The sequence below is a fragment of the Heptranchias perlo genome, chromosome 23 (assembly GCF_035084215.1).
Source record: "Heptranchias perlo isolate sHepPer1 chromosome 23, sHepPer1.hap1, whole genome shotgun sequence".
In the NCBI taxonomy this organism is placed as follows: domain Eukaryota; kingdom Metazoa; phylum Chordata; class Chondrichthyes; order Hexanchiformes; family Hexanchidae; genus Heptranchias; species Heptranchias perlo.
The window spans coordinates 47,340,788-47,366,925 of NC_090347.1; the positions used below are offsets into that span (position 1 = coordinate 47,340,788).

The window sequence follows — 26,138 nt, forward strand, 5'->3', positions numbered from 1 at the left end:
CTACTCCTGCTGTACCCGATCAAACTGCTGAATGGTGAGAGAGGATTTGGAGTATAGGCCGAAGGCTGGATACAGAGGCTCGGTGAATTCAGCCTGGAATGTGTGCAGAAGGATTATTCTGTCACTGAGCGCATAAAATGAGAGGGTGCCTGCGGCAGTGTCCAGGTAAATCCCCATCCGCTCACACCTTGTTGCCGGGATGTTAACCCCTTTACTTCTGTGCCGTGAGGCAAATCGGTGCCAGCTTCCTCCGTCCGGGTAAACGCTCAGGCACCAGGACACAGCGTTCTCTCCGATACAACAGGCCCGCTCGGCCCCCTTCCTGCTCATTCTCCTGTACGCCACCCCCACTTTGGCCATGAAGCTGTGTGGGTAGGCCCTGCCTTGAACCTCCCAGTAATATTTACCGTGGGCCAGGCTCTCTCTGCACACCACCTGCCACAAGCTGTCGAATCGCTCGGGGTGTTGAGGGCGGGCCTGTGACTCCGGGTAGCATTCTGTCACTGTTTGATTCGCATCCGATAAACTGAGGTAATTATTCACCGTATTGGGATCAAAGGTCAACTTTACAGAGTCTGCAGAGAGAGAGAATCGGGCTGTCAGACTCTCCGATTGAGAAATAGTTAAGAAATCCATTTTACATGAAAAAATGACTTATATTCTCACATTATATTCCATTTTAGATTATTCCTGTAATTAAAAAACCTAAAATTGAAAGACTGTAAAATGGAACGCGCTGCCTGAAAGGGTGGTGAAAGCAGATTCAATAACTTTCAAAAGGGAATCGGATAAATTCTTGAAAAGGAGAAATTTGCAGGTCTTTGGGGAAAGAGCGGAGGAATGGGACCAATTGGATAACTCTTTCAAAGAGCCAGCACTGGTACGATGGGCCAAATGGCCTCGTTCTGTGCTGTAAGATTCTATGATTCTATGATCCAGGCTGACAGTGTGTGTGTAGAAAAGTTACTACAGCATTCTCTAAGGTCAGCTGACACATGTTTACATTTAGATTCAGTTTATCACCCATCTCCTGCCCACACACCCCCCAACTGTTTCTTGCTAATTGTCTCCCCTCCTCTCCTGACTCCCGACTGGGCATCAGCCCCACAGACACCATTTGCTCACTGGTACATTGGCCAAGGGGCTGGGGTTTGATGGTGAACCTGTGGGCTCGATATTGACTGACCAGTCCTGTCCACACTCACTCTGTGTCCACACTCTCCAGCACGAGTCCCCAGGTAATGATCAGGAGTGGGGACCCTGGGGGACTTTCCTCGGTCATGTTCTCTGTGACGGCCAATGATTTGGGTTTGTGGAGAGAGATCTAGTTGTGTGAATTCACCTGTTGGTCACTGTGTTCATGACCAATGGAGTCAGTCTGGATAGATTGTCCACAATGGAACAGTGAATGTGGCACACGAGGAATTTCACTAAATATCGAGAGCTTGAAACTCCCGGCGATGAGGACAAGGGAACGCTAACACCCAGCTCTGGGGGGCTCTGTAATCAGACACAGTCCGCAGGCAAAGGGCAGAGAGATTCACAGTCCTGGACACCGAGGGTCTGATCGCTGGGGAATAGGACCAGGCTGTGTGACCTGCTGTGAATAACGGCCTTGTGGGTACCAGGGAGTCACAGAGCCCATGAAAATATCTCCCACTGAGGAGGTCGGGACCTTCAGGGAGAGAGGGGAAGGGAGGACGTTAGAGATAAATAACCAGTAGAGACTGAGACCATCAGCCAGCACTTACAGTCAGGGGATACGCAGGATTCACAAGGTTACAGGTGACAAAGATAATCTCTCTCTCTGTTTTTCTCTCTCTCTCTCTCTCTCTCTGTCTCCCTGCTTCTGTCTTTCTCTCTGTTTTGGTCTCTCTCTGTCTCTCTCTCTCTATCTCTGACTCTCTATGTCTGTCACTCTCTCTGTCTTTGTCTCTGTCTGTCTGTCTGTCTCTTTCTCTCTTTTGCTCTCTCTCTCTCTCTCTCTGTCTATCTGTCTTTCTCTCTTTCTCAGTCTGCCTCTCTCTCTGTCTCTCTCTGTCTGTAACATAGAAACATAGAAAATAGGAGCAGGAGTAGGCCATTCAGCCCTTCGAGCCTGCTCCGCCATTCAATATGACCATGGCTGATCCTCTATCTCAATACCATATTCCCGCGCTCTCCCCATACCCCTTGATGCCTTTTGTGTCTAGAAATCTATCTATCTCCTTCTTAAATATATTCAGTGACTTGGCCTCCACAGCCTTCTGTGGTCGAGAATTCCACAGGTTCACCACCCTCTGAGTGAAGAAATTTCTCCTCATCTCAGCCCTAAATGTCCTACCCCGAATCCTGAGACTGTGACCCCTCGTTCTGGACCCCCCAGCCAGGGGAAACATCCTCCCTGCATCCAATCTGTCTAGTCCTGTCAGAATTTTATATGTTTCAATGAGATCCCCTCTCATTCTTCGAAACTCGAGTGAATACAGGCCGAGTCGACCCAATCTCTCCTCATACGACAGTCCTGCCATCCCAGGAATCAGTCTGGTGAACCTTCGCTGCACTCCCTCTACGGCAAGTATATCCTTTCTTAGGTAAGGAGACCAAAACTGCACACAATGGTGTGCAAGTTCACAGATCCCTGAAGGCGGCGGAACAGGTAGATAAGGTGGTAAAGAAGGCATATGGGATACTTGCCTTTATTAGCCGAGGCATAGAATATAAGAGCAAGGAGGTTATGATGGAGCTGTATAAAACACTGGTTAGGCCACAGCTGGAGTACTGTGTGCAGTTCTGGTCGCCACACTACAGGAAGGATGTGATCGCTTTGGAGAGGGTGCAGAGGAGATTCACCAGGATGTTACCAGGGCTGGAGCGCTTCAGCTATGAAGAGAGACTGGGAAGATTGGGTTTGTTTTCCTTGGAGCAGAGGAGGCTGAGGGGGGACATGATTGAGGTGTACAAAATTATGAGGGGCACAGATAGGATGGATACTAAGGAGCTTTTTCCCTTCGTTGAGGGTTCTATAACAAGGGGACATAGATTCAAGGTAAAAGGCGGGAGGTTTAGAGGGGATTTGAGAAAGAACTTTTTCACCCAGAGGGTGGTTGGAGTCTGGAACTCACTGCCTGAAAGGGTTGTGGAGGCAGGAACCCTCAACATTCAAGAAGCATTTGGATGAGCACTTGAAATGCCATAGCATACAAGGCTACGGACCAAATGCTGGAATATGGGATTAGAGTAGACAGGGCTTGATGGCCGGCGCGGACACGATGGGCCGAAGGGCCTCTATCCGTGCTGTATAACTCTATGACTCTATGACTCTCTATGACAATACTCCAGGTGTGGTCTCACCCAGGCCCTGTATAACTGCAGTAAGACATTCTTGCTCCTGTACTCAAATCCTCTTGCACTGAAGGCCAACATACCATTTGCCTTCCTAACTGCTTGCTGCACCTGCATATTTGCTTTCAGTGACTGGTGTACAAGGACACCCAGGTCCCTTTGTACATCAACATTTCCCAATCTATCACCATTTAAATAATACTCTGCCTTTCTGTTTTTCCTTCCAAAGTGGATAACTTCACATTTATCCACATTATACTGCATCTGCCATGTATTTGCCCACTCACTCAACTTGTCTCAATCGCCTTGAAGCCTCTTTGCATCCTCCTCACAACTCACAATCCCACCTAGTTTTGTGTCATCAGCAAACTTGGAAATATTACATTTGGTTCCCTCATCCAAATCATTGATATGTATTGTGAATAGCAGAGGCCCAAGCACTGATCCCTGCGGTACCCCACTAGTCACTGCCTGCCACCCCGAAAAAGACCCATTTATTCCCACTCTCTGTTTCCTGTCTGTATCTAACCCGGGCTGTACCTGTCCTGGGAGTGTTTGATGGGACAGTGTAGAGGGAGCTTTACTCTGTATCTAACCCATGCTGTACCTGCCCTGGGAGTGTTTGATGGGACAGTGTAGAGGGAGCTTTACTCTGTATCTAACCCATGCTGTACCTGCCCTGGGAGTGTTTGATGGGACAGTGTAGAGGGAGCTTTACTCTGTATCTAACCCGTGCTGTACCTGCCCTGGGAGTGTTTGATGGGACAGTGTAGAGGGAGCTTTACTCTGTATCTAACCCGTGCTGTACCTGCCCTGGGAGTGTTTGATGGGACAGTGTAGAGGGAGCTTTACTCTGTATCTAACCCGTGCTGTACCTGCCCTGGGAGTGTTTGATGGGACAGTGCAGAGGGAGCTTTACTCTGTATCTAACCCGTGCTGTACCTGCCCTGGGAGTGTTTGATGGGACAGTGTAGAGGGAGCTTTACTCTGTATCTAACCCACGCTGTACCTGCCCTGCGTAACTTTGATGCTGATAGTGTGTGAGTGTGATCAATATTCACTCTCAGTATGTGAGTGTGATCAATATTCTCCCTCAGTGTTTGAGTGTGATCAATATTCACTCTCAGTATGTGAGTGTGATCAATATTCTCCCTCAGTGTTTGAGTGTGATCAGTATTCACTCTCAGTGTGTGAGTGTGATCAATATTCACTCTCAGTGTATGAGTGTGATCAGTATTCTCTCTCAGTGTATGAGTGTGATCAGTATTCACTCTCAGTGTGTGAGTGTGATCAATATTCACTCTCAGTGTGTGAGTGTGATCAATATTCACTCTCAGTGTGTGAGTGTGATCAATATTCTCTCTCAGTGTGTGAGTGTGATCAATACTGACTCTCAGTGTGTGAGTGTGATCAGTATTCTCTCTCAGTGTGTGAGTGTGATCAATATTCACTCTCAGTGTGTGAGTGTGATCAATACTGACTCTCAGTGTGTGAGTGTGATCAATATTCTCTCTCAGTGTGTGATTGTGATCAATATTGACTCTCAGTGTGAGATTGTGATCAATATTGACTCTCAGTGTGTGAGTGTGATCAGTATTCACTCTCAGTGTGTGAGTGTGATCAGTGTTCACTCTCAGCATGTGAGTGTGATCAGAATTAACTCCTAGTGTGTGATTGTGATCAATATTCACTCTCAGTGTGAGTGTGATCAGAATTAACTCCCAGTATGTGAGTGTGATCAGTATTCACTCTCAGTGTGTGAGTGTGATTAGTATTCACTCTCAGTGTATGAATGTGATCATTATTCACTCCCAGTGTGTGATTGTGATCAATATTTACACTCAGAGTGTGAGTGTAATCATTATTCACTCTCAGTGTGTGAGTCTGATCAGTATTCACTCCCAATGTGTGATTGTGATCAATATTCACTCTCAGTGTGCGAGTGTGATCAAAAGTCTCTCTCAGTGTGTGAATGTGATCAATATTCACTCTCACTGTGTGAGTGTGATCAATATTCACTCTCAGTGTGAGTGTGATCAATATTCACCCTTGGTGTGTGAGTGTGATCAGTATTCACTCTCACTGTGTGAGTGTGATCAATATTCACTCTCAGTGAGCGAGTGTGATCAAAAGTCTCTCTCAGTGTGTGAGTGTGATCAATATTCTCTCTCAGTGTGTGAGTGTGATCAATATTCTCTCTCAGTGTGTAAGTGTGATCAATATTCACTCTCAGTGTGTGAGTGTGATCAATATTCTCTCAGTGTGTGAGTGTGATCAATATTCTCTCTCAGTGTGTCAGTGTGATCAATATTCTCTCTCAGTGTGTAAGTGTGATCAATATTCTCTCTCAGTGTGTGAGTGTGATCAATATTCTCTCTCAGTGTGTGAGTGTGATCAATATTCACTCTCAGTGTGTGCGTGTGATCAATATTCTCTCTCAGTGTGTGAGTGTGATCAATATTCACTCTCAGTGTGTGTGTGATCAATATTCTCTCTCAGTGTGTGAGTGTGATCAATATTCACTCTCAGTGTGTGAGTGTGATCAATATTCTCTCTCAGTGTGTGAGTGTGATCAATATTCTCTCTGTGTGTGAGTGTGATCAATATTCTCTCTCAGTGTGTGAGTGTGATCAATATTCTCTCTCAGTGTGTGAGTGTGATCAATTTTTACTCTCAGTGTGTGATTGTGATCTGTATTCACTCTCAGTGTGTGAGTGTGATCAATATTCACTCTCAGTGTGCGAGTGTGATCAAAAGTCTCTCTCAGTGTGTGAGTGTGATCAATATTCACTCTCACTGTGTGAGTGTGATCAATATTCACTCTCAGTGTGAGTGTGATCAATATTCACTCTCACTGTGTGAGTGTGATCAATATTCACTCTCAGTGAGCGAGTGTGATCAAAAGTCTCTCTCAGTGTGTGAGTGTGATCAATATTCTCTCTCAGTGTGTGAGTGTGATCAATATTCTCTCTCAGTGTGTAAGTGTGATCAATATTCACTCTCAGTGTGTGAGTGTGATCAATATTCTCTCAGTGTGTGAGTGTGATCAATATTCTCTCTCAGTGTGTGAGTGTGATCAATATTCTCTCTCAGTGTGTAAGTGTGATCAATATTCTCTCTGTGTGTGAGTGTGATCAATATTCTCTCTCAGTGTGTGAGTGTGATCAATATTCACTCTCAGTGTGTGAGTGTGATCAATATTCTCTCTCAGTGTGTGAGTGTGATCAATATTCACTCTCAGTATGTGAGTGTGATCAATATTCTCTCTCAGTGTGTGAGTGTGATCAATATTCTCTCTCAGTGTGTGAGTGTGATCAATATTCTCTCTCAGCGTGTGAGTGTTATCAATATTCTCTCTCAGTGTGTGAGTGTGATCAATATTCTCTCTCAGTGTGTGAGTGTGATCAATATTCCCTCTCAGTGTGTGAGTGTGATCAATATTCACTCTCAGTGTGTGAGTGTGATCAATATTCACTCTCAGTGTGTGAGTGTGATCAATATTCTCTCTCAGTGTGTGAGTGTGATCAATATTCTCTCTCAGTGTGTGAGTGTGATCAATTTTTACTCTCAGTGTGTGATTGTGATCTGTATTCACTCTCAGTGTGTGAGTGTGATCAATATTCACTCTCAGTGTGCGAGTGTGATCAAAAGTCTCTCTGAGTGTGTGAGTGTGATCAATATTCACTCTCACTGTGTGAGTGTGATCAATATTCACTCTCAGTGTGAGTGTGATCAATATTCACTCTCAGTGTGTGAGTGTGATCAACATTCACTCTCAGTGAGCGAGTGTGATCAAAAGTCTCTCTCAGTGTGTGAGTGTGATCAATATTCTCTCTCAGTGTGTGAGTGTGATCAATATTCTCTCTCAGTGTGTAAGTGTGATCAATATTCACTCTCAGTGTGTGAGTGTGATCAATATTCTCTCAGTGTGTGAGTGTGATCAATATTCTCTCTCAGTGTGTGAGTGTGATCAATATTCTCTCTCAGTGTGTAAGTGTGATCAATATTCTCTCTGTGTGTGAGTGTGATCAATATTCTCTCTCAGTGTGTGAGTGTGATCAATATTCACTCTCAGTGTGTGAGTGTGATCAATATTCTCTCTCAGTGTGTGAGTGTGATCAATATTCTCTCTCAGTGTGTGAGTGTGATCAATATTCACTCTCAGTGTGTGAGTGTGATCAATATTCTCTCTCAGTGTGTGAGTGTGATCAATATTCTCTCTCAGTGTGTGAGTGTGATCAATATTCACTCTCAGTGTGTGAGTGTGATCAATATTCTCTCTCAGTGTGTGAGTGTGATCAATATTCTCTCTCAGTGTGTGAGTGTGATCGATATTCTCTCTCAGTGTGTGAGTGTGATCAATATTCTCTCTCAGTGTGTGAGTGTGATCAATATTCTCTCTCAGTGTGTGAGTGTGATCAATATTCACTCTCAGTGTGTGAGTGTGATCAATATTCTCTCTCAGTGTGTGAGTGTGATCAATATTCACTCTCAGTGTGTGAGTGTGATGATAGTAAAATCCCGATGATTAGGTCAGGACGCTGTCAGTATTTGAGTGTCCGGCCGGTAGCCGGGATGTGAGAAGCCGCTTTGTCAGTTCACACCCAGGTCAGAGAATGGCGGTTCCCTCGGAGGATCGTGAGATACCAACATCGAACGTGAGAAATCGTGAAACGAACAAGTGGCCCGGGGAGAAATCGTGGTGTAGAAATGGGAATCGCAGAGTCCTCATTATCAGGCTGAGTGGTGAGACCTTACTTGGAGACCCATGTATCCCTCACCCTCTGCCCATCCCCTCAATGGTGAATGTTTAAACAGAAAGGCAGTAAATAACCCGTCTGATAAATTAGTGACGAACACTCACAGGGTAACAAATCCTCTCTGGTCTCCAGGCCCAGGTGAAGCTGGGGAATGTGGGGAGAGGGAGTCGGTGTGGGGAGATCTGGCTCCGGTTCTGTGTGTAGGAAAAACACAGGGAACATTTAATAACCTCACTTTGTGTCGTTCGTGTCTTATTACTTTCCTTATTCATTTTACCCCTAATTATCCCTCCTTCTCACTGACACTCCGGAATCATAGAATCGTAGAAAGGTTGCAGCACAGAAGGAGACCATTCGGCCCATCGAGTCCATGCTGGCTCTATGCAAAAGAATTCCAGCTAGTCCCCGCCCTTTCCCCACAGCCCTGCAAATTTTTTCCTTTCAAGTATTTATCCAGTTCCCTTTTGAAGGCCATGATTGAATCTGTCTCCACCACCCCCTCGGGCAGTGCATTCCAGATCCTAACCACTCGCTGTGTAAAAAAGTTTTTCCTCATCTCACCTTTGGTTCTTTTGCCAATCACCTTAAATCGATGTCCTCTAGTTCTTGACCCTTCCGCCAATGGGAAGTTTCTCTCTATCTACTCTGCCTAGACCCTTCATGATTTTGAATACCTCGATCAAATCTCCTCTCAATTTTCTCTGTTCTAAGAAGAACAACCCCAGCTTCTCCAGTCTATCCACGTAACTAAAGCCCGTCATCCCTGGAATCATTCTAGTAAATCTTTTCTGCACCCTCTCTAAGGCCTTCACATCTTTCCTAAAGTGCGGTGCCCAGAACTTGACACAATACTCCAGTTGTGGCCGAACCAGTGTTTTATAAAAGGTTCATCATGACTTCCATACTTTTGTACTCTGTGCCTCTATTTATAAAGCCCAGGATCCCGTATGCTTTTTTAACCACTTTCTCAACCTGCCCTGCCACCTTCAACGATTTGTGCACATATACCCCCAGATCTCTTTGTTCCTGTACCCTTTTAGAATTGTGCCCTCTAGTTTATATTGCCTCTCCTTGTTCTTCCTACCGAAAGGTATCGCTTCGCATTTTTCTGCGTTAAATTTCATTTGCCACGTGTCTGCCCATTCCACCAGCCTGTCTATATCCTCTTGAAAGTCTATCACTATCCTCCTCATTGTTTGTTACCCGTCCAAGTTTTGTGTCATCTGCAAATTTTGAAATTGTGCCCTGTACACCCAAGTCCAAGTCATTAATATATATCAAGAAAAGCAGTGGTCCTAGTACCGACCCCTGGGGAACACCACTGTACACCTCCCTCCAGTCTGAAAAACAACCGTTCACCACTACTCTCTGCTTCCTGTTATTTAGCCAATTGTGTATCCGTGCTGCCACTGCAGCTTTTATTCCATGGGCTTCAACCTTGCTGACAAGTTTATTATGTGGCACTTTATCAAACACCTTTTGAAAGTCCATATACATCACATCAACCCCATTGCCCTCATCGACCCTCTCTGTTACCTCATCAAAAAACTCTATCAGGTTAGTTAAACACGATTTGCCTTTAACAAATCCGTGCTAGCTTTCCCTAATCAATCCACACTCGTCCAAGTGACTGTTAATTCTGTCCCGGATTATCATTTCTAAAAGTTTCCCCACCACTGAGGTTAAACTGATTGGCCTGTAATTGCTGGGTTTATCCTTACACCCTTTTTTGAACAAGGGTGTAACATTTGCAATTCTCCAGTCCTCTGGCACCACCCCCATATCTATGGATGTTTGGAAGATTATGACCAGCACCTCTGCAATTTCCACCCTTACTTCCCTCAGCAACCTCGGATGCATCCCATCCGGACCGGGTGACTTATCTACTTTAAGTACAGCCAGCCTTTCTAGTACCTCCACTTTATCAATTTTTAGCCCATCCAGTATCTGAGGCTCTGGCAGCATCTTCTTCCTTGGTAAAGACAGATGCAAAGTATTCACTTAGTACCTTGGCCATCCCCTCTGCCTCCATGAATAGATCTCCTTCATGGTCCCTAATCGGCCCCACCCCTCCTCTTACTACCCGTTTACTATTTATATGCCTGTGGAAGACTTTTGGATTCCCTTTTATATTGACCACCAGTCTATTCTCATACTCTCCCTTTGCTCCTCTTATTTCCTTTTTCACTTCCCCTCTGAACTTTCTATATTCTGCCTGGTTCTCACTTGTGTTATCAACCTGACATCTGTCGTCCGCCCCCTTTTCCTGCTTCATCTTACTCTCCACCTCTTTTGTCATCCAGGGAGCTCTGACTTTAGTTGCCCTACCTTTCCCCCTCGTGGGAATATTCCCCTTAATCAATTCTGCCATTCCCCCCCTCCTTTCTTTCCTTCCCTATCTTTCCTGAACATCTTGTATCCAGGAATATTTAGTACCCAATCCTGCCCTTTTTTGAGCCAGGCCTCCATTATCACCACAACATCATATTCCCATGTGGCCATTTGTGCCTGCAGCTCACCAACCTTATTTACCACACTTCATGCACCGCAAACCAGTCTTAGACTTTCTTGTACTCTCTCTTAGTTTGATCCCACCTAATACTGTACTATTTCTTACTCTCGTGCTATCTGTCTCTCCCAATCCTTTGTGCACCTTGTTTCTCCTTTCCAATGCTACATCCTGGTGCTCACCCCCCTGCCAAATTAATTTAAACCCCCCCCCACAGCACTTGAACCTTCCCCCAACGAACATTGGTCCCGGCCCTGTTGAGGTGCAACCCATCCGGCCTGTACAGGTCCCTCCTCCCCCAGAACCGGTCCCAATGTCCCAGGAATCTAAAGCCCTCCCTCCTGCACCATCTCTCCAGCCACGCATTCATCTGCTCTATCCTCCTATTTCTATACTCACCAGCACGTGGCACTGGGAGTAATCCGGAGATTACTACCCTTGAGGTCCTGCTTATTAATCTCTTTCCTAACTCCTTAAAATCTGCCTGCAGGACCTCATCCCTCTTTCTACCTATGTCATTGGTATAGATATTGACCACGACCTCTGGCTGTTCACCCTCCCCCTCCAAAATGTTCTGCAGCCGCTCAGTGACATCTTTGGCCCTGGCACCAGGGAGGCAACATACCATCCTGGAATCATGTCTATGGCCACAGAAACGCCTGTCTGTCCCCCTAAATATAGAATCCCCAATCACTATTGCTCTCCTGACCTTTCCCCTCTCCCCTGTACAGCTGAATGCAGTAACTCACTAGATCACTATTAGGGGGCATTGGCTGCCCCACCCCTGGCCTGTCTACAGGTGCGAGCTGACAGGGGAGGGTAATTGCCCACATCCACACTGCTCACTTGGCAGCAGGAGTCTGTGGATACTGGGCAGGAGCAGGGATAATTGCTGGTTTTTTTCCCTCTCTAAACCAGGACCTCTGAGGTCAATTATACCAACCCATCACCACCCTGTCTGAGATCAGCTAACCCAGCACAGACTGATCATTCAACACTAGGCAGGGAATCCTAGAGCTTGGGCTCTAGAGGCCTGAAGGCACAGCCACCAATGGTGCGGCGAAGGGAGTGGGAGAAGCAGAAGAGACAAGGATGAGAATTTAAATTTGAGGTGTTGGGGGAACAGGAGACAATGTCGGTCAGCGAGGACAGGAGTGATGGGTAAACGGGACTTGGAGCGAGTTGGGATACGGGCAGCAGAGTTTTGGATGAGCTGAAGTTTATGGAGGGTGGAAGATGGGAGGCCGGCCAGGAGAGCGTTGGAATAGTCGCGTCTGGAGGTAACAAGGCACGGATGAGAGTTACAGCAGATGGGCTGAGGCAGGGGCGGAGACGGGCGATGTTACGGAGATGGAAGTAGGCAGTCTTGGTGATGGAGAGGATGGGGGTCGGAAGGTCAACTGAGGTTGTGAAGAGTCTGATTCAGCCTAAGACAGTGCCTGGAAAAAGGAATTGGTGGCGAGGGAATGGAGTTTATTGCAGGCCGAAGACAATGGCCTTCCCAATGATTAACGGGAGGAAATTGCTGCTCATCCATGACTTTTTTTTTTATTCGTTCATGGGATGTGGGCATCGCTGGCGAGGCCGGCATTTACTGCCCATCTGGTGGTGGTGAGCCGCCTTCTTGAACCGCTGCAGTCCGTGTGGTGAAGGTTCTCCCACAGTGCTGTTAGGAAGGGAGTTCCAGGATTTTGACCCAGCGACGATGAAGGAACGGCGATATATTTCCAAGTCGGGATGGTGTGTGACTTGGAGGGGAACGTGCAGGTGTGACCATGCGCCTGCTGCCCTTGTCCTTCTAGGTGGTAGAGGTCGCGGGTTTGGGAGGTGCTGTTGATGAATCCTTGGACTGGATGTCGAAGAAGCAGTCTGACAACACAGAGACAGTGGGGGGTCGAGGGAGGCGGCGGTGAGGTAGAGCTGGGTGTCATCGGTATACAGGTGGAACCTGACCTGTGTTCGGATGATGTTGCCGAGGGGCAGCATGTAGAGGAAGAGGAGGGGGCCAAGGATGGATCCATGGGGGACTCCAGAGGTATTGGAGTGAGGGTGGGAAGAAAACTCATTGCAGGAGATTCTCTGGCTATGATCAGAAAGGTAAGAGTGGAACCAGGTGAGGGCAGTTCCACTGAGGAGAAGTGTTGGAGAAAGATAGTTGACTGTGGAAAGCCTGCAGTGAGAACCAGGAGGGGTAATGCATGATGGTCACAGTTACAGAGATAATGGGGGTAAATGACAAATGTTAAAGATTTTTAAGATGACAATCAGCAATTTCTAGGCTTGTAAAGCTGTGACATGTCAGTGGATTATTACCAAAAACGTACGACGATTTGAACAAAATTAATAAAATGAATATCAGGTTTCCTGTCACATGGCTGACAGCCGAATAACCAACTGACCCCGTATTTTGTTGTTTTTCAGTTGTCTGACAGCCGCTTTCAGATACCCTGTAATCAGCACTGAGAGGTCGGTTACTGCTTTACTGGCCTGGGTGAGCATGGCACCGACATCTGACCGGAACATCGGGATATCACGAGACTGCAACGGTGCGTTCAAAGAAAATGATTCCTGACAAGCAAAAAAAAACAACACAGAAATCAAAATATGGTCGAGCAAGAATCACAGAGTCCAACACTGAGATACACACTGCCCACTCCTGGTGTCTGATACACTGCCCACTCCTGGTGTCTGATACACTGCCCACTCCTGGTGTCTGATACACTGTCCACTCCTGGTGTCTGACACACTGTCCACTCCTGGTGTCTGATACACTGCCCACTCCTGGTGTCTGATACACTGTCCACTCCTGGTGTCTGACTCACTGTCCACTCCTGGTGTCTGATACACTGCCCACTCCTGGTGTCTGATACACTGTCCACTCCTGGTGTCTGACACACTGTCCACTCCTGGTGTCTGATACACTGTCCACTCCTGGTGTCTGATACACTGTCCACTCCTGGTGTCTGATACACTGTCCACTCCTGGTGTCTGACACACTGTCCACTCCTGGTGTCTGACACACTGTCCACTCCTGGTGTCTGACACACTGCCCACTCCTGGTGTCTGACACACTGCCCACTCCTGGTGTCTGACACACTGTCCACTCCTGGTGTCTGACACACTGCCCACTCCTGGGGTCCGATTTTACCAGGCCTGCGGGTTTCTGGCGGGTTGGGTTTCGGGAGCGTGGGTAACGCGCCCGGTGAAATTAGTGGGTTTCCCGCACGATCGTAGCAGGCAAACCACTAATGGGATCCAATTACCTGCTCCTCCGGGTTCCGCGCTGCTGGTCTGCGCGTCGGGCGGGCTGTGCATGCGCAGTACGATCTGTCAGCTGGAGGCTCTCTAGTTAAAGGGGCAGTCCTCCACTGACAGATGCTGCAACCAATGGAACACATTACAGCATGGAGCAGCCCAGGGGGAAGGCTGCTCCCAGTTTAATGATGCCTCACCCCAGGTATCACTAGATGGGGTGAGGAGGAGGGGGAGGACAGAGATCTTCCCCCCGGCGGGCGGGAGGAAGCGGCCTGCCTCTGCCACCAAGAAGGCCTGGCTCGAGGTGGCAGAGGAGGTCACCTGCACCACCAACATATCGCCCACCTGCATACAGTGCAGGAGGCGCTGCAATGACCTCAGTAGGTCAGCCACAGTGAGAACACGTAGTCTTTCCCCTACACTCCGTCTGCCACATCACCGCCCCCACCCCACATCTCCTTCGGCACCGCCAACACTACTCTGTCACATCACCCCTCACACCCACTCAAACCTCATCCTCATCTTACCTGCACCTACTCACCTCACCAGTACTCATCCCGCCACTACCACTTAACCCAATCCTCATACAAACTCATGGCTCTATCTCATACTCACCCTCTCGTGCATCTCTCTCACGGCCAGCCTCACTCAACCTGCCACTACCTGTGCTGCAGCCACAGGGCATGCATCACATATGTGCAGTAGGAAGCATAAGGCAAACGTGTCGTGAGCATGAAGGGGATGCACAAGGGTGTTTGAGGGTTTGTCATGGTTGTTACTTATATTGAATTTCTGACCAACTCACATCACATATTATATTGGCACCACTACTGCCATGTCTTTGTGAATCTTGTCTGGTTTGTGCAATAATGCCCTTTCCTGAGGATCACTGAGGACCCACACCTGATGCCACCCATTGTGTCACTGCAGAGTGGGTGTAGGTGTATTTTCAGGGCTCTTCTGTGCAGAGGACTGAGAGACGTCGGCGATGTCCCCGGTGGCACCCTGGAAAGATGCGGAGGAGATGTTGTTGAGGGCAGTGGTGACTTTGACAGCGAAAGGTAAGAAGATGATGCCCAGGCCAGCCGGGAGCAGCTCAGCATGAAGGAGGCTGCAGATGTCCACGACTACATGTCGAGTGACTCTGAGCCTCCGTGTGCACTGCTGCTCAGAGAGGTCCAGGAAGCTGAGCCTCGGTCTGTGGACCCTGTGGCGAGGGTAGTGCCCTCTGCGACGCATCTCTCTCTGCGGTAGCCCTCCCTCCTGCTGTACAGGTGGATGTGTCACAGCACTGTGTTGTGGAGCTCCACGTGTCAGAGGTGGACGGCGTGGATGGCGAGGCTGGTGAGGCTGGTGAGGCTGGTGATGCTGTTCACCCTCCGAGGAGGTCATGACTGCAGCTACGGCGGCCCCCATCCGCAATATGTACATCTGAGGGGGTCCGCAAGGTAGGTACATGTCTCCGGACCCCGGGGTAAGTGTGCAGGTTGGTGACTTTGACCGTCCGGAGGGGGCTGGTGGAGGCCAAACTTTGTCCCAAGTGACAGAGCGGCCTCCTGCAATGAGTGAGGGTCTCCCCCCCCCCACCTGTCAAATGGACCTTTGCAGCTGCCACAGGCTGATGGCTGCAACACGTCCAGTTCAACTCGGACTGTTTCCCCCAGTGTGTGAAACAGTTCCATGTTTCTCCAAAATCGCACACAGTCCCTTAATCAGGTCAGTTAATGACCTGAACAAGCGAAATAAATACACTCAAGTGGCATCCCGCTGGCTTTAATTGCCTGCGGGATTCCCACCAGCGGGGGCCACGCACGCACCCCCGCACGTCATCGGGGAACCCGGAAGTGGGCGGGATCGTGGCGCGATCCAGTCACGTGCCTGGATATCGGGATTTTCGGGGCCCCCCCCACTGGAAACGCACAGGAAACCCGCCAGTAAAATCGAGCCCCAGGAGTGGGCAGTGTCTCAGACACCAGGGGCTCGAATTTAGCAGGCCTGCGGGTTCCCAGCGGGTGGTCCTCCGGGAGCGTCGAAAACGCGAACGGCGAAATTAGTGGGTTGCCCACGCGATCGTAGCAGGCAACCCACTAATAGGATCCAATTACCTGCTCCTCCGGGGTCCACGGCGCTGGCCTGCGCGTCGGGCGGGCTGCGCATGCGCAGTACGATCTGTCAGCTGGAGGCTCTCTAGTTAAAGGGGCAGTCCTCCACTGACAGATGCTGCAACCAATGGGACACATTACAGCATGGAGCAGCCCAGGGGGAAGGCTGCTCCCAGTTTAATGATGCCTCACCCCAGGTATCACTAGATGGGGTGAGGAGGAGGGGGAGGACAGAGATCTTCCCCCCGGCGGGCGGGAGGAAGCGGCCTGCCTCTGCCACCAAGAAGGCCTGGCTCGAGGTGGCAGAGGAGGTCACCTGCACCACCAACATATCGCCCACCTGCATACAGTGCAGGAGGCGCTGCAATGACCTAAGTAGGTCAGCCACAGTGAGAACACGAAGTCTTTCCCCTACACTCCGTCTGCCACAACACTGCCCCCACCCCACATCTCCTTCGGCACCGCCAACACTACTCTGTCACATCACCCCTCACACCCACTCAAACCCCATCCTCATCTTACCTCCACCTACTCACCTCGCCAGTACTCATCCCGCCACTACCACTCAACCCAATCCTCATACAATCTCATGGCTCTATCTCATACTCACCCTCTCGTGCATCTCCCTCACGGTCAGCCTCACTCAACCTGCCACCACCTGTGCTGCAGCCACAGGGCATGCATCGCATATGTGCAGTAGGCAGCGTAAGGCAAACGTCTCGTCAGCATGAAGGGGATGCACAAGGGTGTCTGAGGGTTTGTCATGGGTGTTACCCATATTGAATTTCAGAGCAACAAACAGCACACATTATATTGACACCACCACTGCCATGTCTCTGCGAATCCTGTCCGTTGTGTCCAATAATGCCCGCTCCTGGGTATCACTATGAGGACTCACCACTGATGCCACCCATCGTGTTACTGCAGAGTAGGTGCAGGTGTATTTGCAGGGCTCGTCCGCGCAGACGACTGAGAGACATCGGCGGTGTAGCCGGCTGCACCCTGGAAGGATGCGGAGGAGAAGTTGTAGAGGGCAGTGGTGACTTTGCCAGCGACAGGTAAGCAGTTGGTGCTGGGGCCAGCCAGGAGCAGCTCGGCATGAAAGAGGCTGCAGATCTCCACGACTACATGTCGAGCGAATCTGCGCCTCCCTGTGCACTGCTGCTCGGAGAGGTCCGGGGAGCTGCGCCTCGGTCTGTGGACCCTGTGGCGAGGGTAGTGCCCTCTGCGACGCGTCTCTTTCTGCGGTAGCCCTCCCTCCTGCTGTGCAGGTGGGCGTGCAACAACACCGTGTTGGGGGGATCCACGTCTCTGCGGCGGACGGCGTGGACTGCGAGGCTGCTGGTGCTGGTCATGCTCTTCGTCCTCCGAGGGTGTCCACACACCACCCAACTGGCAGGTGTTGGTCTGAGGGTTTGTGCAGGGTAGGTGTGTGGGTCCTCGGACTGGGGCTGCGGTTTCGTGTCGGTCTGTCCTCTGGCTTGGCCGGGGGGTGGTGGGGGGCAGGGGTTGCCCTATGTGACGTGGTGGCCTCCTGCGTGGGTGAGGACTCTCCCCCGTGGAGCGCACCTTGGCACCTGCCACAGGCTGCTGGCTGCAACACGCCTGGTTTGAAGGGTCCTGTTTCCCCCAGTGTGGGAAACTCACTGCCTTGAACCTAAAATCCCACACTTCCTCTTTTGACAGCTGCTTCAGCTCATTAACTGACCACAACGAGCAAGTTAAGTACTCTCAAGTGGAACCCCACTGGCTTTAATTGCCTGCGGGATTCCCACCAGCGGGGCTTTCGCGCGCAGCCCCGCACGTCAGCGCGGTACCCGGAAGTGGCCGGGATTTCGTCCAAATCCGGTCACGTGATCGGAGATCGGGATTTTCGGGGCCCCCCCGCTGGAAACCCGCAGGTAACCCGACCCTAAAATCGAGCCCCTGGTATCTGGGCCACATTACCTACTGCTGGTGCCTGGGACACTGCTCAATGCGATGCGGGTTTCTGCCTCTACCACCCCTGACAGGCGGAGTTCCAGACCCCCCATCATCCTCTGGATGAAAAAATTTCTTCTCAACTCCCCTCTAATCCTTCTACCGATTACTTTATATCTATGCCCCCTGGTTATTGACTTCTCTACCACGGGAAATAGGTCCTTCCTATCCACTCTATCCAGGCCCCTCATAATTTTAAACACTTCAATCAAATCTCCCTTCAGCCTCCTCTGTTCCAAAGAAAACAACCCCAGCCCATCCAATCTTTCCGCAGAGCTAAAATTCTCCAGTCCTGGCAACGTCCTGGTAAATCTCTGTACCCTCTATCGTGCAATCACATCTTTCCCACAATGTGGTGCCGGAGGATTGGAGGACTGCTAACGTTGTACCTTTGTTTAAAAAGAGAGAGAGGGATAGACTGAGTAATTACAGGCCAGTCAGTCTAACCTCGGTGGTGGGCAAATTATTGGAATCAATTCTGAGGGACAGGATATATCGCCATTTAGAAAGGCACGGGTTAATCAAGGACAGTCAGCATGGATTTGTTAAGGGAACGTTGTGTCTGACTAACTTGATTGAATTTTTTGAGGAGGTAACAAGGAGGGTCGATGAAGGTTGTGCATTTGATGTAGTCTACATGGATTTTAGCAAGGCTTTTGACAAGGTCCCACATGGCAGATCGGTCAAAAAAGTACAAGCCCATGGGATCCAAGGGAAAGTGGCAAGTTGGATCCAAAATTGGTTCAGTGGCAGGAAGCAAAGGGTAATGGTCGACGGGTGTTTTTGCGACTGGAAGGCTGTTTCCAGTGGGGTTCCGCAGGGCTCGGTACTTGGTCCCTTGCTTTTTGTGATATATATTAATGATTTGGACTTAAATGTAGGGGGCATGATTAAGAAGCTTGCAGGTGCAAAAATTGGCCGTGTGGTTGATAGTGAGGAGGAAAGCTGTAGACTGCAGGAAGATATCAATGGACTGGTCAGGTCGGCAGAAAAGTGGCAAATGGAATTCAATCCGGAGAAGTGTGAGGTAATGCATTTGGGGAGAGCAAACAAGGCAAGGGAATACACAATAAATGGGAGGATACTGAGAGGTGTAGAGGAAGTGAGGGACCTTGGAGTGCATGTCCACAGATCCCTGAAGGTAGCAGGTAGATAAGGTGGTTAAGAAGGCATACGGGATACTTTCCTTTATTATCCGAGGCATAGAATATAAGAGCAGGGAGGTTATGCTGGAACTGTATAAAACATTGGTTAGGCCACAGCTTGAGTACTGTGTACAGTTCTGGTCACCACATTACAGGAAAGATGTGATTGCATTAGAGAGGGTGCAGAGGAGATTTACGGGGATGTTGCCAGGGCTGGAGAATTTTAGCTAAGTGAAAAGATTGGATTGGCTGGGGTTATTTTATTTGGAACAGAGGATGCTGAGGGGAGATTTAATTGAGGTGTATAAAATTATGAGGGGCCCAGATAGAGTGGATAGGGAGGACCTATTTCCCTTAGCAGAGGGGTCAATAACCAGGGGGCATAGATTTAAAGTAATTGGTAGAAGGGTTAGGGGGGATTTGAGGAGAATTTTTTTCACCCAGAGGGTGGTGGGGGTCTGGAACTCACTGCCTGAGAGGGTGGTAGAGGCAGAAACCCTCAACTCATTTAAAAAGTACCTGGATGTGCACCTGACGTGCCGTGATCTGCAGGGCTACGGACCAAGTGCTGGAAAGTGGGATTAGGCTGGGTGGCTCATTTTCAGCCGCCACGGACACGATGGGCCGAATGGCCTCCTTCTGTACCGCAACTTTTCTATGATTCTGTGTAGTGACCGGAACTGTACGCAGTACTCTAGCTGTGGCCTAACTAGAGTTTTATACAGTTCTAGCATAATCTCCCTGCTTTTATATTCTATGCCTCGGCTAATAAAGGAAAGTATCCCATATGCCTTCTTAACCACCTTATCTACCTGTCCTGCTACCTTCAGGGATCTGTGGACATGCACTCCAAGGTCCCTCACTTCCTCTACACCTCTCAGTATCCTCCCATTTATTGTGTATTCCCTTGCCTTGTTTGCTCTCCCCAAATGCATTACCTCACACTTCTCTGGATTGAATTCCATTTGCCATTTTTCTGCCCACCTGACCAGTCCATTGATATCTTCCTGCAGTCTACAGCTTTCCTCCTCACTATCAACCACACGGCCAATTTTTATATCATCTGCAAACTTCTTAATCATGCCTCCTATATTTAAGTCTAAATCATTGATATGTACTACAAGCAAGGGACCAAGTACTGAGCCCTGCGGAGCCCTACTGAAAACAACCTACCAGTCACAAAAACCCCCGTCGACCATTACCCTTTGCTTCCTGCCACTGAACCAATTTTGGATCCAAATTGCCACTCTCCCTTGGATCCCGTGGGCTTGTACTTTTTTGACCGGTCAAAAGCCTTGATGAAATCCATGTAGACCACATCAAATGCACTACCCTCATCGACCCTCCTTGTTACCTCCTCAAAAAATTCAATCAAGTTAGTCAGACACGACCTTCCCTTAACAAATCCATGTTGACTGTCCTTTCTAAGTGATGATTAATATTGTCCCTCAGAATTTTTTCCAATAATTTGCCCACCACCAAGGTTAGGCTGACTGGCCTATAACTACCCAGGTAGAGCTGGGTGTCGTCAGTGTGCATGTGGAATCTGACCCCGTGTCTTCAGGAGATGTTGGCGAGGGGCAGCATGTAGATGAGGAAGAGGAGGGGGTCAAGGACAGATCCTTCAGGGACTCCGGAGGTAACGGTGCAGGGGCAGGAAGAGAATCCATTGATGCAGATTCGTGGAACCAGGCGAGGGCAGTCCCAATGAGATGGACAAATGAGGAGAGGCGTTGGAGGAGGATGGTGAGGTCGACTGTGTGAAACACAGACACTTGTAGAAGGGATGAGGTGCAGGAGCCCTGACTGGGGTGGCCCTCCCTCTGGAGCATCCTGGACTATTGAAGCCCCGAACAGCTGCCCAGCTGAGGTTAGCCAACTCAGCACTGACAGGGGAGCAGAGTCTGTGTGTCCTGGTCAGTATGACTCAGGTTCCCTCTGATAAACTCACTGAGACAACAGGGAGTTTACTCACTCAGTGTGTTTATCTCTTGTTATTGGGCACATACACAATGGGCTTCATCACGATGCTCTGTTACCATGTTTAACCTGTGAGATATGAATCAAGACATTTGATTGTTGGATGGATGAATGAATAGGAATGGATCCAGTATTTATCACTCAGGTGTATTCATTACCTGCACCAACGTCACATGATCACTGCTCTTTGACAGGGTTTTCAGTCGCTGCTCTTTCTCTCTCAGTTCACCACATTTCTGTTCCAGTCGGCTCCGGATGCCGTCGGCCTGGCTCAGTGCTGTTCGCCCCGCACTCTCTATCAATCCAATCACTTCTCTCTCAGCTTCCCCAACAGCTTCAGTCATTTCAACAAATGTGCCGGTGATTTCAGATCGTACTTTGAGTGAAGAGCTCTAACAGGGAATGGGAAACAGGGCCAATGACTTTCTAACCACACGCACCACAAACAAGTCTTGTACCTCCAACCGTTCAAGGTCCCACTCACCATGAGCGAGTCAACAGTTTGCTGCAGGAGTCTGATCTTGGCCAGGGTTCTCTGTGTCTCTGTTTCTACTTCACATTGTTTTTCAAGAAGTTGTTTCTTGAAGGTAGAAAAGTAAATTAAATTAACGGTGAATCATTAACACGATACAAAAAATTCACCCCCTCCCATTCCAAGGTCCCAGTTCCCAAGTCTCCCGGACACACAATGGGTCAGTCAGCATCTGAAAGAGAAAATACTGGTTGATATTTTGGGTGGAGAGCATTCACCCAAACCTTTCCTTTCTATCAGATGCTGACTGACCTGTTTTGTAGGTCCAACATTTGCAGTTTTTCTCGTGTCTCTGCTGTTATGGGGGCTGTTGTGTAGAGGGTTGGTCTGCAGTGAGGAGCTCCATGGTGGGCATCCCACAACCGATACTTTCTCTTTACCAATATTAATTACTTTAAGTTCCTCACTCTCACTGGACCCTTCGTTCCCCACTTTTTCAAGTGTGTTTTTTGTGTCTTCTACTGTGAAGACAGATATAAAATATTTGTTTAACGTCTCTGCCATTTCCTTATTCCTCATTATAATTTCTCTGCCTCTAAGGGACCAAAGTTTACTATCGCTAATCTCTCCCTTTTTCAATACTTGTAGAAACTCTTACAATCTGTTTTTATATTTCTTGCTAGTTTACTCTCACATTCTATTTTCTCCCTCTTCATTAATTTTTTGGTCATCCTTTGCTGGTTTCTAAAACTCTCCCAATCCTCAGGCTTGCTATTACTGTTACTATTGGCAACATTATAAGCCTCTTTTTTTAATCTAATACTAACTTCTTTAGTTTGCTCCAGATGGATCACTTTTCCTGTGGAGATTTTATTCCTCAATGAGGAATTATGAAATATTTCTTTCAATATTCACCATTGCTTATCTACTGTCACATCTTTTGATTTAATTTCCAATCAACCTAGGCCAACTCACCCCTCATATCTATGTAATTGGCTTTGTTTAAGTTTAAGACTGCAGTTTCAGACTTAAGTACATCACTCTCGAATTCAATGTGAAATTCTACCATATTATGATCATTCTGTCCCGGAGGATTCTTTACTGTGAGATTACGAATTAACCCTGTCTCATTACACAATATAAGGTCTAAAATAGCCTGTTCCCTGGTTGGTTCCATGTCGTGTTTCTCGAGGAAACTGTCTCGGATGCATTTCATGAACTCGTCCTCCAGACTACTTTTGCCAATTTGATTTGCCCAGTCTATATTAAGATTAAAGTCTCCATGATTACCCTTGTTACAAGCTCCAATTATTTCTAGATTAATACTCTGTCCAACTGTATAACTACTGTTGGGGGCCGATAAATTACTCCCACCGGTATAAATTACTCCCACCGGTCTAAACTACTCCCACCGGTATAAATTACTCCCACCACTATAAATTACTCCCACCGGTATAAACTACTCCCACCGGTATAAACTACTCCCACCGGTATAAATTACTCCCACCGGTCTAAACTACTCCCACCGGTATAAATTACTCCCACCACTATAAATTACTCCCACCAGTATAAACTACTCCCACCGGTATAAACTACTCCCACCAGTATAAATTACTCCCACCGGTATAAACTACTGCCACCGGTATAAATTACTCCCACCGGTATAAATTACTCCCACCGGTATAAATTACTCCCAGCAGTCTAAACTACTCCCACCGGTATAAATTACTCCCACCGGTATAAACTACTCCCACCGGTATAAATTACTCCCACCGGTATAAACTACTCCCACCGGTATAAATTACTCCCACCGGTATAAACTACTCCCACCGGTATAAATTACTCCCAGCAGTCTAAACTACTGCCACCACTATAAATTACTCCCACCGGTATAAATTACTCCCACCGGTATAAATTACTCCCAGCAGTCTAAACTACTCCCACCGGTATAAACTACTCCCACCGGTATAAATTACTCCCACCGGTATAAACTACTCCCACCGGTATAAATTACTCCCAGCAGTCTAAACTACTCCCACCGGTATAAACTACTCCCACCGGTATAAATTACTCCCAGCAGTCTAAACTACTCCCACCGGTATAAATTACTCCCACCGGTATAAAGTACTCCCACCGGTATAAACTACTCCCACCGGTATAAAGTACTCCCACCGGTATAAATTACTCCCAGCAGTCTAAACTACTGCCACCACTATAAACTACTCCCACCGGTATAAATTACTCCCACCGGTATAAATTACTCCCAGCAGTCTAAACTACTCCCACCGGTATAAACTACTCCCACCGGTATAAATTACTCCCACCGGTATAAATTACTCCCACCGGTATAAACTACTCCCACCGGTATAAACTACTCCCACCGGTATAAATTACTCCCAGCAGTCTAAACTACTCCCACCGGTAAAAACTACTCCCACCGGTATAAATTACTCCCAGCAGTCTAAACTACTCCCACCGGTATAAATTACTCCCACCGGTATAAAGTACTCCCACCGGTATAAACTACTCCCACCGGTATAAAGTACTCCCACCGGTATAAATTACTCCCACCAGTCTAAACTACTCCCACCGGTATAAATTACTCCCACCGGTATAAAGTACTCCCACCGGTATAAAGTACTCCCACTGGTATAAACTACTCCCACCGGTATAAATTACTCCCATACTGTTTCTACTTCCTGCTCCTCCGAGCTGAGATCCTTTCTCACTAATAATCCCCTCTCTGCTGATGGCACTGACTGATTGTTGGGTACAGGTCCCACAGGGCACCGGGCACTTTCATCCAATGGGCCTGTCTTCATGCGTGAGCTCGTACAGAAATGATGGGCGGCTATTGCGCTGTGGGCAGCATCACAGCCGATTGACACCTGTCCTCATCCAATCTGTAGTCAGGAAGCCTCCAGCAGAGATCAACTAGGAAATGATAGGCCTAACGTCTGTTGTGGGGAAGTCACTCCAATCTGTTATTAGGGACAGAGTGACTGTGCACTTGGACAAACATGAACTGATCAGAGAGAGCCAGAAAGATAGATCGGAGTATTTTCTGAATAGTGAGAAGTTATGAACTGTGGATGAGCAGAGAAATTTAGGGGTCCAAGCACAGAAATCACTAAAAGCTGGTGGACAGGTACAAAAAATAATTAAAAAGCTAATGGAAGAGGGCTGGAATACAAAGGGGTGGAAGTTATGATAAATTATATAAAGCTCTGGTCAGACCCCATCTGGAAACTGCGTTCAGTTCTGGGGACCGCACCTCAGGAGGGAGATATTGGCCTTGGAGTGGGCCAGAATGATACCAGGGATAAAAGGGTTAAATTATGAGGGCAGGTTGCATAGACTGGGCTTGTATTCCCTTGAGTTTTTAAAGATTAAGGGGTGATCTAATTGTGTTGTTTAAGATGATTAAAGGATTTGATAGGGTAGATAGAGAGAAACTATTTCCTCTGGTGGGAGAGTCCAGAACAAGGGGACATAACTTTAAAATTAGAGCAAGGCCGTTCAGGGGTGATGTCAGGAAGCACTTCTTCACACAAAGGGTGGTGGAAATCTGGAACTCTCTCCCCAAAATCCTGTTGAGGCTGGGGATCAATTGGACATTTCAAAACTGAGATTGATAGGTTTTTGTTGGGTAAGGGTATTAAGGGATATGGAACAAAGGCAGGTAAATAGAGTTAAGATAAAGAACACCATGATCTAGTTGAATGGTGGAACAGACTCGAGGGGCTGAATGGCCTCCTCCTGTTTCTATGTTCCTGTGGACCATTTCCTTTCTGTGAAGTGACGCACGATGGAAGAAGCCCCCAGCAGTGAGCTTACCTGTCTGTCTGCCCCCTCCTCCTGCACCGTGACTGTCTCATGGTCCCTGTGTTCCTTGGTCGTACACACCGAGCAGATAAAGGCCTGGTTTGTTCTACAGAACAAGTCGAGAGGTTTCCCATGAGCTGGGCACCACCTCTGGTTCAGGTTGTTGACTGGCCCGGTCAGGCTGTGGTGCTGGAATGCTGCATTCTCCAGGTGAGGCTTCAGATGGAATCCACAGTAAGAAGCCAGACACACCAGGCAGGACTGTGCTGCCTGTAGCTTGGTGTCAGTACAGAAATCACAGGCCACTTCGCCTGGGCCAGCAACAGGGCCGTCAGCAACCCTCCCCCTGGATGAGGCAAAGCGTTCGACGAGTCTACACAGGACGAGGGTCCTGAGAAGCCGAGGTCTCGGAGTGAATCCCTGTCGACACTGAGGGCAGCTGTGGGCTCCGGCATCCGTGTCCTGATCCCAGGAGCCCTGAATGCATCCCAGACAGAAACTGTGTCCGCACGGGATTGTGACGGGATCCTTGAACACTTCCAAACACATCCCACAGACCAGGCTGTTCTCTGAGAGAAGCACATCAAGAGCCGCCATGATGAGGCAAATACGGCAAAGGGCAGGAGGGAGTGACACTGGGAGTTAAACAGATTTACAGGCAGTTAAATACACCCATGGGGAGGGGGTGGGATTACACTGTCAGCCACCAATCAGATCGTTTCAACATCAGAAATGTACAGCCTCGATTTCTCTCTTGGTCTAATTTGTCTGTTGGGTGATGGCCCC

At 48.3% G+C, this 26,138-nt stretch overlaps 1 protein-coding gene across 1 annotated transcript; it reads right to left on the bottom strand.

Annotated features, from left to right (window-relative positions):
* LOC137341335 (tripartite motif-containing protein 16-like) lies at positions 1-25,949 on the bottom strand. Its single transcript, XM_068004460.1, has 6 exons — positions 25,365-25,949; positions 21,540-21,635; positions 21,214-21,447; positions 12,993-13,161; positions 8,189-8,278; positions 1-575 (listed from the first exon to the last, which is right to left on the bottom strand). The coding sequence occupies exons 1-6, from the start codon at positions 25,947-25,949 to the stop codon at positions 1-3; spliced, it is 1,749 nt and encodes a 582-aa protein (XP_067860561.1).
* Between the last annotated feature and the right edge of the window lie 189 nt (positions 25,950-26,138).